At 46.3% G+C, this 14,014-nt stretch overlaps 1 protein-coding gene across 2 annotated transcripts in view; it reads left to right on the top strand.

Annotated features, from left to right (window-relative positions):
* Positions 1-4,192: 4,192 nt before the first annotated feature.
* The window catches only part of ERMP1 (endoplasmic reticulum metallopeptidase 1), a 37,315-nt gene continuing 27,493 nt past the window's right edge, over positions 4,193-14,014 (top strand). For both annotated transcript variants that reach the window (XM_070431625.1, XM_070431624.1), the window contains exons 1-4: positions 4,193-4,570; positions 6,302-6,603; positions 11,775-11,902; positions 12,784-12,889. In XM_070431625.1, the coding sequence (XP_070287726.1) occupies positions 4,215-4,570; positions 6,302-6,603; positions 11,775-11,902; positions 12,784-12,889 (892 nt within the window). In that variant the 5' untranslated portion in view covers positions 4,193-4,214. The remainder of the gene's footprint in view (positions 4,571-6,301; positions 6,604-11,774; positions 11,903-12,783; positions 12,890-14,014) is intronic.

The following is a 14,014-nucleotide window of genomic DNA, read 5'->3' as shown; positions in this document are numbered from 1 at the left end:
AGGGTAATCTGACATGTGGTTTCAATTAGTAATGCAGCTGGGCTGGTTTTCTAACTCCTATGGGGCCACCAGCTACAGGGAACTAGGGAGCAGGAGGTATGACCTGAGATTGAAAGGGAGGTAACAGTGGGGTGCCATCATGCTCTCCCAGGCTCTGCAGGAAAAGGGGATTTACAGATGTGGCCTGAGTACCTTTTAGATGCCCCTTTCTGCCAGGCTGCCTGGCTTATGGGAGGTGCTCCCTGTAGCTGACCATGGTCTCTAGCTCCTGAATATTCCATTGCAGACCTTTGTAGCTAGGAAGCCCCAGCTTCAGCCCGCAGGGATCTCAAGAACAGCAACAAAAACACCCCCAAAACAACAACAAAAAAACGAACCTAAGGCTGATCCCAAAACATGGTCGTGAGCCTTCGTTGCTGGTCCTTTAAACACAGCTGGCCACCTCAATAAGCACATAAAACGGAGCGGTAGGCAACAGTACCTGTCTACAATATTTATCCAAGATTTATTTGTCCTTTTGAAACTTTGCTCTTAATTTTTCAATCTTCGGCTCGCTCTGCCCGTCAGTTCTGGACATCTGCTTCTGTTTTTTACAACTAATTTGAATTCCCTTGTTCCCTCTTGGTGCAGCATCTCCCTTGATTTTAATGTCACTGGAACATCAGATAAAAGGCATGCTGCCGGCCTCCGGCACAGAGAACTTTCACCAAGCGCCATAGTAGCCCCCGCTCTGAGGGAAGATGCACTTAGGCGTGGGGGTGGGTGACCTCCGGGGAAGACAGAGACTAACAGTTCACCCGAATCCTTTCCACTCACCTTAGCCAGTTCACTAGGAAATACCAGAGAGAGGGCAAAACAGAGGAGGCATGGGGCATCTCTGTGCCCGAAGGTAGGCCTGGCTTTCACTTTGTCCTCAGGGGACGGACACACAAGGAAAACACACAATTCCTTGTCAGGTCAGATGAACTGAGTCAACCCCAGTGATCAGTCGCTCACCAGATGGGGCAGCCGAAGCCTTTCCCATCTTGTTCTGTCCTCATCAGCAATTTGATATGTGGGAACTAGAGTACCTGTTTCAAGTCACTGTGCTGTAGTTCCCACATAAATAAAATTACAGCTCAACCGCCTCCAACACTTCAAAGGCCAGACATTAGCCACGCCTTTTATTAGCCTCTACGATCTAGGTGTGGTCATTGTGCTGCTCTGCCTGATAGCAAGACTCTGAGCGATATCGTAAAACAAAACTTGAGTGTGAGCTTTTACTGTTTAAAACAGCCCTGGTGTCCTTGAGTGACCCAGGAGGGCCTCCTGCTCCGGCCCCTGCCTGCCTCTCTGGCCGCACCTCGGTCACTGCCCCCTTGCTCAGTCTGCTTCAGCCACGTGCCCTGAACATCCCATTTCATTTCTCTCTGCCAGGGACAGTCTCGCCTCAGGTTTCCAGGCCCCGTTCCTCACTTCATTCAGGTCACTTCAAATGTCCTCTCCTCAGAGAGCGCTTCTTTGATTAGCCTACTTAAAACAGCAGCCTTGGTCATTCTCAATTCCTTGCTTTATTTTTCTTTGTAGCACTTTACATGACATTTTATTCACACACACACACACACACACACACACACACACACTTGTTTATTGTCTCCCAGCTAGAATGTAAGGTCTGTGAAGGCAGAAACATTGATTTGTTCTTCTGTGTGTTTTCCCTTCTTGATCAGTATCTGACACAGAGTAGATGTCCAACAACTGGCAGTTTAAAAAATATCCAAATGTGACTACCATAGTTTACACAAACCTAGAGAAAATCTGCCTTCCAAGACTCCAATTATAATAACTCATTTTCTCCCACCGTGGGCTCTATGATCATCATGATAGGAAAATGGCTTTTAATCCCATCAGCAAATGATTGTATAAGGAAAGAATTTCTGGAAAGTAGTATTTAATGAGGCTTCCGTGTGAAGACATTTCACAAGTACCAGCAGATGGACCCTCATGGAAGCCTTGTAAGGCAGGCATTAGCTCCACTATCACAGATAAGGGCACTGCAACCCTGAGACTCACTTGCATAATGCCATGTGTGCTGAAGGTTCCTGAGTCAGGGACTCAGACTAGCTGACTTCAGCAGCTGGGCTTTCATTCTACTGCTGATAGTATTCCGTGAGAGGTACACTGCCGGAATATTGTCAGAGATCCTTAACTTACATTATCCATCCAGAAAGAGAGCTCAATGATTTAACCAGTAACCCAGCTCCTGGTAGGTGCATCTGGTCTCTAGGTTTTCTGACATCCACCCAGCCCAGCAAGTGACAGCATAAAATAAGTAAAACTTAAAAAAACCCACCAGACACTTGTGCCCGTTGCCTAGGAACCACAGACCCCCATACCTTGTTTTGCTCTGGTGGACAGAGTTGTTTCTGAGCTGCTATTTTCCAAAGATGGTGTGGGCGATAGAGTTTTTGGAAAGAATAGCAAGACAGCCAGCACCGGTTTGGCTCAGTGGATAGAGCGTCAGCCTGCGGACTGAAAGGTCCCAGGTTTGATTCCGGTCAAGGGCATGTACCTTGGTTGCGGGCACATCCCCAGTAGGGAGTGTGCAGGAGGCAGCTGATCGATGTTTCTCTCTCATCGATGTGTCTAACTCTCTATCCCTCTCCCTTCCTCTCTGTAAAAAATTAATAAAATATATTTTAAAAAAAAGAATAGCAAGACAGCTGGTTCCTATAAAAGATAATATATATTCATTTGCTAGGCACAGGGCTAGGCACTGGGGACATAGTGATGAATAAATAAGATAGACATTGTCTTTGGTCTTATTTATCTTACCGGCTAAAAAGGATCTTACTGAGCTAAACTTACGCTGTTGCCATAACATTGTTACGCTTTCATTTATTTAATCAACAGCTGTTTATGGATTGCATGCTGCATGTCATGCTTTGTGTTAAGAGGAGGGAATAAAATGATGAGCAAAGCCAGACATGATTCTTGCCTTCATGGAGCTTACCGTCTAATGAGGAAAACATTAAATAATTCCATAGCATACATGGTGCTGCGAGATCCTACCAATAGAGGAGACCGGCTTCCTGAGGTGAGGAGATTCTTGCTTGAGGAAGTACCACTTAAGCTGACATGAAGGTTAACTAGGAGTTAACTCGGCAATGAGGGGAGGGAAGAACATTCCAGGCAGCTCGAACAGCAGGTGAGAAGATCCTGGTGGAGAAGGAGAGATGGGTGAGCAGGAAGGATTTTGACAGAGGCCAGCTGGAGAGCTGAGAATAAGGAGCATCCTGGTGTCAGGTGGGCCTGAGCAGTAGCTGGGCAGGCAGGTAGGGTGGTGCACCTTCCCAGTTGGTCTCTAGTTCATGGTCATGGTGCTCCTGCAAGTCCATGCTGGAGACACGGAACTTTGAAGTAGAGAGGCCGGCTGCATCGGTGGCAGAAAGAAGAGGTGGTCGCTTGTCAGTGCCACCTTCAGTTCCGGGATAGAATGCTGCCGGAGAGCCCACTGATTTAAAGTTCTTCAGCGGTTACTTGTAAGTTTCTCAGCTATTGTGGGAATAAAAATATTTCCCTTTCATGGTTCTTAATGAGACTCGAATGAATTAATCTATTAAATCATTTAGCACAGTGCTTGGCTCATGGCAGGTGTTCCATAGATAATAGCTATTCTTTTTCTTCAGCTGTTCATGGAGGCAGTGATAGTGCTGGTTCCCTCCCACGGTTAAGATATGTGGAAGCATGAGTCTAGGCCTCCTTTGCGCGGTCCTATTTTTTTTTTTTTTTCCATTTTAAGAGCCTACAATGTCCAGAGCCGGTTCTGATGCTCCTTAGGAGAGCTGGGCCATTGTCTTCTTCATCTGCCTGGTGCACCACGTGCATTCTTTTAAAAGCCATCTCTCGCTTTCCTCACCTTTGTTGTAGGTGGATGGGTATCTTTCCATTTGGAAATCTCCATCCCACACCCGGCAGGGAAGCCCAGCGGGAGAAAGGCACACCCACCACGCCCGGCCTGGGCCCGCCCCGCCCCGCCCGGGCCCGCCCTGCCGCGGCGCCCACCGAGGTTCTGCCCGCAGAGCCCGGGTCTCCGCGCGGCGGGACGGGCCAATCAGAAGAAGTTTGGCCCTCTGCAGTTTCCGTCCGCTCACTAGGCGGCGCTGCGGCGGCCCCGGCTGCTCCCGGGCTGTCGCGGGCTGGGGCTGTGGGGCTGGCGGCTGAGGCTCGTGGCCATGGAGTGGGTTTCGGAGTCGGCGGCCGTGAGGCGGCACCGCGTCGGAGGCGAGCGCCGGGACGGCCCGGCCGCCGCGCCGCCACCGGAGCGGGAGGCCCGGGCGCTGGAGACCCTGGTGGACGCGCGCGGCGGCAGCGGCAGCGGCAGCGGCGGCGCGAGGACGCGGAAGCGGAGCGGGGCGGGCAGCGGCGGCGCGAGCGGGGCTGCGCGGACCGGGCTGTCCGAGGCGCGCGCCGCGCTGGGGCTGGCGCTCTACCTGCTCGCGCTGCGGACGCTCGTGCAGTTGTCGCTGCAGCAGCTCGTGCTGCACGGGGCCCCGGGCCACCCCCGGGAGTTCAACGCGCGCCAAGCCAGGTACTGGCCGCCGTCCCGCCCGCGCGTCCCCTCGCGTCCCCTCGCCGGAGCCCGGGCACCGCACCTGGCGCAGCCACCCCTGCGGGACCGCCCGGGCTCGCCGGCGCCACCTGACTCCGCGTGGGGTGGGGTGTGGGGTGGGGTGGGGTGAGGTGTGGGGTGGGGTGGGATGGGGTGCCCTTGCGCGTCCCTCTCCTGGAGACCCAGTTTCCAGGACGCGCGGCCGGCTTGCATCGCCCTGCGAAGCTGGTGGTGCAGGTGGGGTGGCCGAGGGGGCCCGCCGGCACGCCGCTCCCTGTGTGCCCCACCTGCAGCCGGTTTGCTGGTTAGCCGTCCCTCAGCCTCTGGAGCAGCTTTCACTTTTTACGAACCCCTCTGCGTTCCAAACGAGATGCAGGAGCGTGAAATGTGTGTACCTAGCGGGTTTTGTAGATTCGGTTCCTGGGGAGGTGTCGGAAGGGGACCATGCAGTCAGTGGTCCAACTTTTTGAGGGTCACAGTCCTCACGTCTGTAAGTATGGAGGCGCAGCCTGGAAGACTGCACTTCAAACTTTGACAATTTAAATAAGTTCTCAGTTTCCCGGCGGTTATCCTTGGGTCCCTGGTGTGTAAGGTTTAACTTAAAAAAAAAAAATTAAAAGACACCATTAAGGCCCTGACCAGTTTGGCTCAGTGGGGGTAGAGCGTCGGCCTGCAGACTGAAGGGTCCCAGGTTCGATTCCGGTCAAGGGCATGTACCTTGGTTGCGGGCACATCCCCAGTAGGGAGTGTGCAGGAGGCAGCTGATGGATGTTTCTCTCTCATCGATGTTTCTAACTCTCTATCCCTCTCCCTTCCTCTCTGTATAAAATCTATAAAATATATTTTAAAAAATAAAATAAAAGACACCATTAAGTGTGCTAGAAAGGTGATTAAGTCAAATGTATTGTAGCATAAGTGTCAGCTCAGAATCTTCAGCTAGCTGAGTTTTCAACAACCACTGTGATTTTAAAAACTTTTTTTTTTTTTTTGAATACAATGTGCTGGAAGCTTATTAAAGACTTTAGGGAACACCCTCCTCTCCCCCCTCCTTTCTCCCCTCTTGGAATGCAGCGAAAAGACAAAACATTTTTTTTGTTTGTGTGTTTTACGAGTAGAGTTAGTTTTGGCCTGAATTGAAGGTATTAGGCCTTGTGTGCACAATCGGAGGGCTGAGTCCATTCCTTACAATAAAAAAAGTTTTGTTTATTTAACCTCTTGACTTAATTGTCTTTGCTCACTGGTTTCCCCAGCCCAGAATCAGTAGCCCTCCGGAGTGTGGCACAATGAAGTTGCACTCTGTGCTGTCTCGTCTTCAGCATTTACACGTTTTGAATAGAATCTCTAGCCTTTGTATGAGGATTGAGAGGATTTGGGAGTGGGTGGGTAGAGAAAAAACTGAAGGGATGCATTCGTGGGAGATGAAATGATGGAACGTTCCTGAAATAATAAAAGGCAACCTTTTTAATAAAAATTATGTTTTATTTTTAAATTAAATTTACTTTTTCAATTGTCGACATTCAGTATTCTTTTGTATTAGTTTTGGGTATACAGCATAGTGATTAGACATCATATACTTCAAGTGTTTCCCCCAGAAAGGTACCCCTTTTTTATGTGAGAAGTGAAAGAACGTGTTTTGCGGGGTGAGGGGACTTGTAGAGGAGAAGTTGTTCTGTGCTAAGTGTTAATCATCATTCTTTTGGTGACTTCCAGGGATCATCTTGAACACATAACATCCATTGGCCCCAGGACTACAGGAAGTCCAGAAAATGAAATTCTGACTGTGCATTACCTTTTGGAACAGATTAAACTGATTGAAGTTCAAAGCAGCAGCCTTCACAAGATTTCAGTAGATGTACAACGGCCCACAGGCTCCTTTAGCATTGACTTTTTGGGAGGTTTTACAAGCTACTATGACAACATCACCAACGTTGTGGTAAAGCTGGAACCCAGAGATGGAGCCCAGCATGCTGTTCTGGCTAACTGTCATTTTGACTCTGTGGCAAACTCACCAGGTATGGACCTGTTTTTCAGTCTACTTGAAGTCATCCCAGCCCAGAAAGCTTATGAATGCCAAGCTGCTTGGCAGTTCTGGAATATCATTTTCTTGGACAAACCTTTTTAGTTTTGGCAGGTAGGATAATTAGAATAGTGTCGTTTAGTTTAAGATCTAACCCCTCACTATTCTCTCAAGTGCTTTATTAAACACTAGAGGCCCAGTGCATGGATTTGTGCACTGGTGGGGTCCCTCAGCCTGGCCTGTGCCCTCTCACAATCCAGGATCCCTCGGGGGATGTCAGAGGCCAGGTGCGTGGATTTGGCCTGATCCCCACAGGCCAGGTGGAGTGACCCCACGGTTGCATGAATCTGTGCACTGGGCCGGTTTCGGCCCCATCCCTGCAGGCCAGGCTGGCCTTTAGTATGCATATAAGATCTTCGGTTAACCTCTTCCCACCCTCCCCCTTCCGCCCTTCACTCTGAAAATCATCAGTCTGTTCCATGTTTCCGTGCCTGTTGTGTTGAGCGTCTGCCCCCTGGTGGTCAGTGCGCATCATAGCTACCAGTCGAATGGTCACTTAGGCTTTTATATATAGAGACTAGAGGCCCGATGCATGAAGATTCATGCAAGAATGGGCCTTCCTTCACCTGGCTGCCAGCACCACCTTTGCTCTGGCCAGAGCTGCCTTTCTGCCTTCCCACACCTCCCAGAGGCCCGGAGCAGCACGATGCAAGCGTCCCACCCCACCCCGCCCCTGGCCACTCAGTGCCTGTATATGCAAATTAACCCACCATCTTTTTTGGGTTAATTTGCATACTCACTCCTGATTGGCTGGTGGGCATCACGAAGGTATGGTCAATTTGCATCTTTCTTTTTTATTAGTGTAGATTAGTGCCAGCAGCCCAAGGACAGGACATGGCATGTTGATGGTAGACTAAAGCAGCTTTATCAGTGTTACCAGTATGTGTCCCTGAGTCCTGGAGTTAGGTACTGCCTCTTGAAGTGTTCACTCACCTAGGTATTGTACTAAGCTTTGGGGACATGGGATAAAGCAGTAGTCCTTGCCTTCAAAGACACAGGGTTTGGAGGACATTTTTCCTAGCAGTTTCTGTCAATCTGTAAAGTGACAGCCCACTGGGGATGCCATTCTGTTAGAATACCTCATTAATCCATAAATCTTCCTCTGGAAATACTTTGTCAAAATAGGATACTTGATTTTACGACAGTGCCTGACACAATATTTTGAATGAACGAGAATCCCCTAAATTGAACTTTCATTTAAAAATGTAAGATTCATGAAAAAATGTTTTCAGTGATTGTGAAAGAGATTGTAAATAGGGAGGAATAGAAAATTGTAGCGTTTTACAATGGAATCATAGCAGGTTAGAAGTAGACAAGACCTGAGACGGCATCTGGTACAAACTCTGCCTCCTCCGCCCTTCACTTGACACAGGAATAAACAACTGATCAGAGACAGAGGTAGGACCAGTTGCTGGGTTTCCTGGCCAGTCCTTTCATCTACATTTGAAAGGAAGGAGAGGTAATGCTCCCTTTGGCAATCTACTTCACCTCTTCTCTCCTCAGTTTCTGATCTGTGAAGTGGAGATCACAGTGCTTTTCTATTAGCATTTCCCCCACTATTAATTGTTATTTAATATTAACATTTCTGGGTTGCTTGAACCTACAGCAGGCCCAATATGATAATCTAGAACTACACAAAATATAAAATAACATTTATTTGCTTGATTCATCCTAAGACATCTTTAATCAGGAAGCCTGCCAATTGCATTTAGAATGTAGCATGCTTTTTTAATTTAATGTTTTTATTGATTTTTTTTTTTTTTTAGAGAGAGAGAGAGAATGGAAGGAAGAGGGATAGAGAGATAGAAACATCAATGAATATCAATTGGCTGCCTCCTGCACCCCCCTTCCCCCCCCTCAACTGGGGATCAAGCCAGCAACCTGGGCATGTGCTTTGACCAGGAATCGAACTGGTGACCTCTTGGTTCATGGGTCATGCTCAACCACTGAGCCATACTGGCCAGGCTGTAACATACTTTTTAAAAAATCATATATTTCCAAGAAGTTTACATGAAGCAACTAGATTTGAAAAAAATGTTTTTTGAGTTTTCAACAAAACAGTTGAGCACATTGAGTACAGAATGATCTTGTGAAAAAAGGTGAATTATTGGCTGTCAATAGAGAGGTCAGCAGGACCAATGTGAATTGCTTAGGGTAGGAGAGATTCATATGCATTTGTAGCACAAGAAGAAATGGACACCATCCCTCACTTCCATATTGGCACAATGTCCCAATGACATGTTTATTATGGAATTGTCTTGTGTTTCTATCAAGTATTTTTTCAAATGTTAAAAAAGTCAGTATATACCCATTTGTTTTTATAAAGTCAGAAATATCTTTGTGTGCGCCATAGAAACCAGTGGTCTTTTATGCCTGTTTCAAAGCAGTAATGAGTGTCACCTTGTCCCCACTATTATGCTTAAATTCTAGGAAGGGACAAATTAACATCAAGGTTATTTAAGAACATTATATAAAAAAAGATGTGCATACAAGTATCAGAAACATAGTGCCAAATGTTATAAATTATATATATGGAGTTCAATAATGAAAGGATGGCATTTTTGTGAGTCATTGGAACTCATTTTAAATTAAAATTTTATAAGATCATCTATACCAACGGTCCCAAGGACATTTCTGTCAATAATAGATTGTTAAAAATAGTTTTAAAAAACACACTCATAAAATAGATGATCACCTACATCCTTTCAGTGGGTGAACTATTTGAAACATGGGCATTCCTTTAAGTTGTTCTCAGCAACATATCTGGACCTTCGGGATCATTACCAACTAGAAGTAATGTTACCCACAGAAAGGACTTAAATGTCTTCTTGGGTTTGCTGCGTGGTTCCAGGTTGTTGGTAGAAGAGACATTGAGTTATTTTAGGAGTGGCTTCAATTTCTGGGTTAATTCTAAATAGAAAGAGATGTTGGTTAACCCCTCAGCCCTTATAGATACTGCTCTCTAACTTACCTTCACTTTCTTAAAGATATTTGACCCTCTCTGGTTCTGTTCTCAGACAACAGAACTATTAAAATGAAGGAAGATAAATGGACAGTTTCACTTTGAAGTCAACCCTGTATAGATATGTCTCTTTCAGTTTCCCTTTCTCTTTGAATAAAGAACATTTTTATGGCTTGATTTTTATTTTAAAGTAACTCACAGTCTCACAGTGTAAAACCCATTAATTTCATTTGGGTCCTGGAAGGTGGCACTTTTTACTGACTGCTACATAGACTTCTGGTTTGATAGCAGTTAAGGTAGTTATTACTTAGTTTCACTTGGATTTAAAATGCAATTCAGTATTCACTCCCAAGACAAGTCATAGTAGGTAATAAGTAGTTTCTTCTTGAGTAGGAGTGGAGTCTGGAATTTAACGACCCCACAACAAGCGTTTTAACTAGCTGCAGAGCCTGCCTTAAGTTTGCAAAGAGAAGGAAAGCCTAACACTGAATGCAGGCCACAGTATTTTGTAATCCTCACAACACAGCTGTGAGGTAGAGACCATTAGCCTGCTCTCTAGACCAGGAAGTTGTAGGGTAAACGACAGAGCTAGAATTTATTTCCAAGTCTTTCTTTCTTTAACACCCATACTAAATTGCCCAGCCAGGGTAGCTCAGTTGGTTGAGCATCGTCCTGTGCACACGTATGGAAGGCAGCGGATCGCTGTTTCTCTCACACAGCTATGTTTCCCTCCCTTCCTCCCTCCAAGCATGTCCCTTTGGTAAGAATTGAAAAACAGAGCAAAACCCATGCTAAACTCTGTAAGTGCTCTGTCTCCCAGTGGGTGAACCTGAAGATGCTATTGTCTGGCTTATTACTGTGCATATTTACTTCGATTACTCTTTAAAATTTTTATTATGGAAAATTTCAAATATGTATAAAAACAGAATTGCTTAATGAACCTGTTTAATGTCACCCAGCTTCGACAGTCTGATCTTGTTTCTTTACTTCCACCCCTGCCACTCTTAATTATTTTGAAGCAGATCTCGGCTGTATCGGTTTCTCTGTATTTCAGTCTAAATCACTGAAAGAAAAGGATTCTTTTTTGACATGCTCATAATACTATGAATTACCTCATTAAAAAAATAATAATTCCTTAATATCATCAGGTGTCTAATCAGTTACTTTACCTCTTACAGTGCTTTAAAAAAATCAAGGCACTAAAGCCATCTTTATAGTCACCTTTAATTAATACGTAAAGCTTCTGAATCAAGTAGTGAAGTAATTTGATGAAGTCCTCTGCTTTATCAGTGTTGGGACTAGGGATACTACTCAATTCATTAGTCTACTTTCCTGTCTTATTAGATTTGGTGTCTTCTTTGTACTTTTTTTTTTTATCACATCTCCTTGAGGAAATCTTAAAAAATGCTGCACCATCCCAAATGACCCCTCTGTAAATGCGAGAGATCTGAAGATTTTATGATTTTGGCAGGAAAACAGGCAGGAAAGGAGTGGGTGGCAGGGGGAGATGATCTAGGAAGCTGTGAGCACTAGAAGTGAGAATATTATCGAGGATGTGGAATAAGGATAAAGAAGGGAGTAAAGTACTTGGGGTTGATGAGAATATCAGATTTTATTTTATTTTAATCCTCACCCGAGGACATGCTTTTATTGATTTTAGAGAGAGAGGAAGGGAGATGGAGAAAGAGAGGAACATCTGTGTGCGAGTGAGCATTGATTGGTTGCTTCCTGCAGGCTCCCCGACCAGGATGGAACAGAAACCTGGGTTGTGCCCTGACGGGGACTCGAACCTTTGACCTTTCTTTGTATAGGTTGAGCCACGCCAGCTAGAGCAGAGAATGCCAGATTTTAGTATTAATTTAGGTCCAATCTGGTTGGTTATTCAACAGACATTAATACTCTGGCCTAGGTATAGGTCTAGACATTGGGATTAAGTCAGCCAGCAAACCAGACAAAGATCCCCGTTCTCGTGGCGTTCACTGCTGGTGGGTATGATTGTCACCTGATGGTGACAGGTGGGGCTGTGCTTCTGGTCTTGTAGCCGTGTGATGCTCCCTGACGAGAAAGCCCCATTCCTTGCCCTGCTGCTTCAGACCGTAAAGATTTTAAAATCTGAGGAGTAAGTCTGCTGTTTTTATTTAAAGGTGCCAGTGATGATGCTGTTAGCTGTTCGGTGATGCTGGAAGTCCTCCATGTCTTGTCAACGTCTTCAGAAGCCTTGCATCATGCTGTCATATTTCTCTTTAATGGTGCTGAGGAAAATGTTTTGCAGGTGAGATTTTACTGTTGTAAGTACTAGGCTTGGATAATAATGATAGTAATAGTAATAGCTTATGCATTTATCATAAAATCATATACAGAAGAAATATTGTACCTGGAAGTACTATAAAAATTCTAGTCACTTATACACACACACACACACACACACACACATACACACACACACACACACACACACACACACGAGAGGCCCAGTGCACGAAATTCATGCACTGGAAGGGTCCCTAGTGGCTGCTGGCTGCTGGCCACCAGCTGAGTAGTCCCTCCCTTCCCCTGGTCGCCTGCTGCCGCCGGCCAGGGCCTCCCTCCCTTCCCCCAGCCAGCCCCGCCCCCTGGTCGAACTCCTAGACAACTCCTGGTCAAGGGGACAATTTGCATACTATGCTTTTATTATATAGGATGTTCAGCATTTGAAAACTCAGAACAGGTCATCTTGTCAGAGTTTGATTCATGTCAGTGTGATGGCATAACTATCACCTCAGGTTTTCTTTGACTGGAGTTTCGGAGGTGTTTTGAGGCAGGCACACAGCATGAGTACCCAGCCATGGGGACCGTCCCTTCTCGCATTTGTTTGTTTTTTGTTCTTTCCTTTGCGTAGCCTCACACTTACTGAGGATGTTGTTTGGCGCCACTCACGGAAACCAGGATGTTTTCTGTGGTGGTGACTTTCCACTCAGCAAACTGTACACAGCCATTATGCATTGAGAGAGAAACAGATGTGTGTCTTTAGATATATTGCCTCTGAAAAAAATGATTATTGTCCTGTTCTTCCCCTTGTCAGCATAGACGTTCTGTCTTTAAAATAACCAAAATAGAGACTTTGATAATCTCAAATTGTTTAACGTATATTTGTTTTCTTTCTTTCTCATTCAGGCCAGTCATGGTTTCATTACTCAGCACTCCTGGGCCAACTCAATTCGTGCATTTATTAACCTGGAGGCAGCAGGTGTAGGAGGGAAAGAACTTGTATTCCAAACAGGTATGTGAGTCTATACAGGGTGGGACAGAGTAGGTTTACAGATGTGAGTACATGAAACACAGACTGTATTCTTGTATTATTACTTATTAATTATTGTATTATTTCCCGTATGAACAACTGTAAATCTACATTTGCCCCACCCTGTATTTTATATTTGAATGCAGTTGCATTGTATACTTTAATGTAATTCTTGTTTTTATAAAAATGGAAAGTGTGTGAAAATAAGTTATTTCTCTAATGAAATGAACATTCTTTTTAAAGCATAAGATAGTTTTAGCTTGTCTTTGTTAAAATTCTTAACCAAATAATATTAATAGCACCTAATACTTATATAGTGCTTATTATATGCCAAATGTTCAAAGTACTTCATATATATATATATATATATATATATTTTAGAGGCCTGGTGCATGAAATGCATGCACTGGGGGAGGGGAGTCCCCCTCAGCCTGTCCTGCGCCCTCTCGCAGTTCAGGACCCCTTGCGGGATGTCCGCCTGTGGGCTTAGGCCCAATTCCCCTGGGGATCGGGCCTAAGCTGGCACTCAGACATCCCTCTCGCATTCCGGGGCTCTCTCAGTCCAGGACCCCTTGCTCCTTACTGCCCGCCTGCTGTGGAGGCGGGAGAGGCTCCCGCTATCGCCCCTGCTCTTGCCAGCTGTGAGCCCGGCTTCTGGCTGAGCAGCAGGGAGCACCGCTCAACCAGAAGCTGGGCTCACTGCTCCTTAGAGCTGGCCCCGCACCCTGCCCACTGGTGTGGGCGGGGGGCGGGGGCCACGATTGGGGACCGGGCTGGCTGGGGGAGTGGTCGAGGGAGGTTGCAGCGCCACAGTCACGTCCCGTTCCACCTCTGCGGAGGCACGGGGACCCTGCTGCCCTCTCTCCCACCGCCTTTGCAGAAGGGGTGGCACCAGGACCGGGACCAGGCCCATGCTGCCACCTCTCCCGCCACCTCTGTGGAAGGGGACACACCGGGACATGGCTGGCCTAGTGGCACAGGCTCGCTGCCCCCTCCCCCTGCCCACTGGTTGTTCCAGAAGGACGTTCTGCTGTCTGGTCTAATTAGCATATTAGCTCTTTATTATATAGGAGATTATATATATATATCTGCCACTTAATCCTCAAA

Source organism: Myotis yumanensis, unplaced genomic scaffold, assembly GCF_028538775.1.
Source record: "Myotis yumanensis isolate MYYU_CA2020_CCGP unplaced genomic scaffold, mMyoYum1.0.hap1 SCAF_12, whole genome shotgun sequence".
NCBI classification, from domain to species: domain Eukaryota; kingdom Metazoa; phylum Chordata; class Mammalia; order Chiroptera; family Vespertilionidae; genus Myotis; species Myotis yumanensis.
Note: the sequence above shows the minus strand (reverse complement) of the source record. Positions and strands in the feature narration are given on the sequence as shown.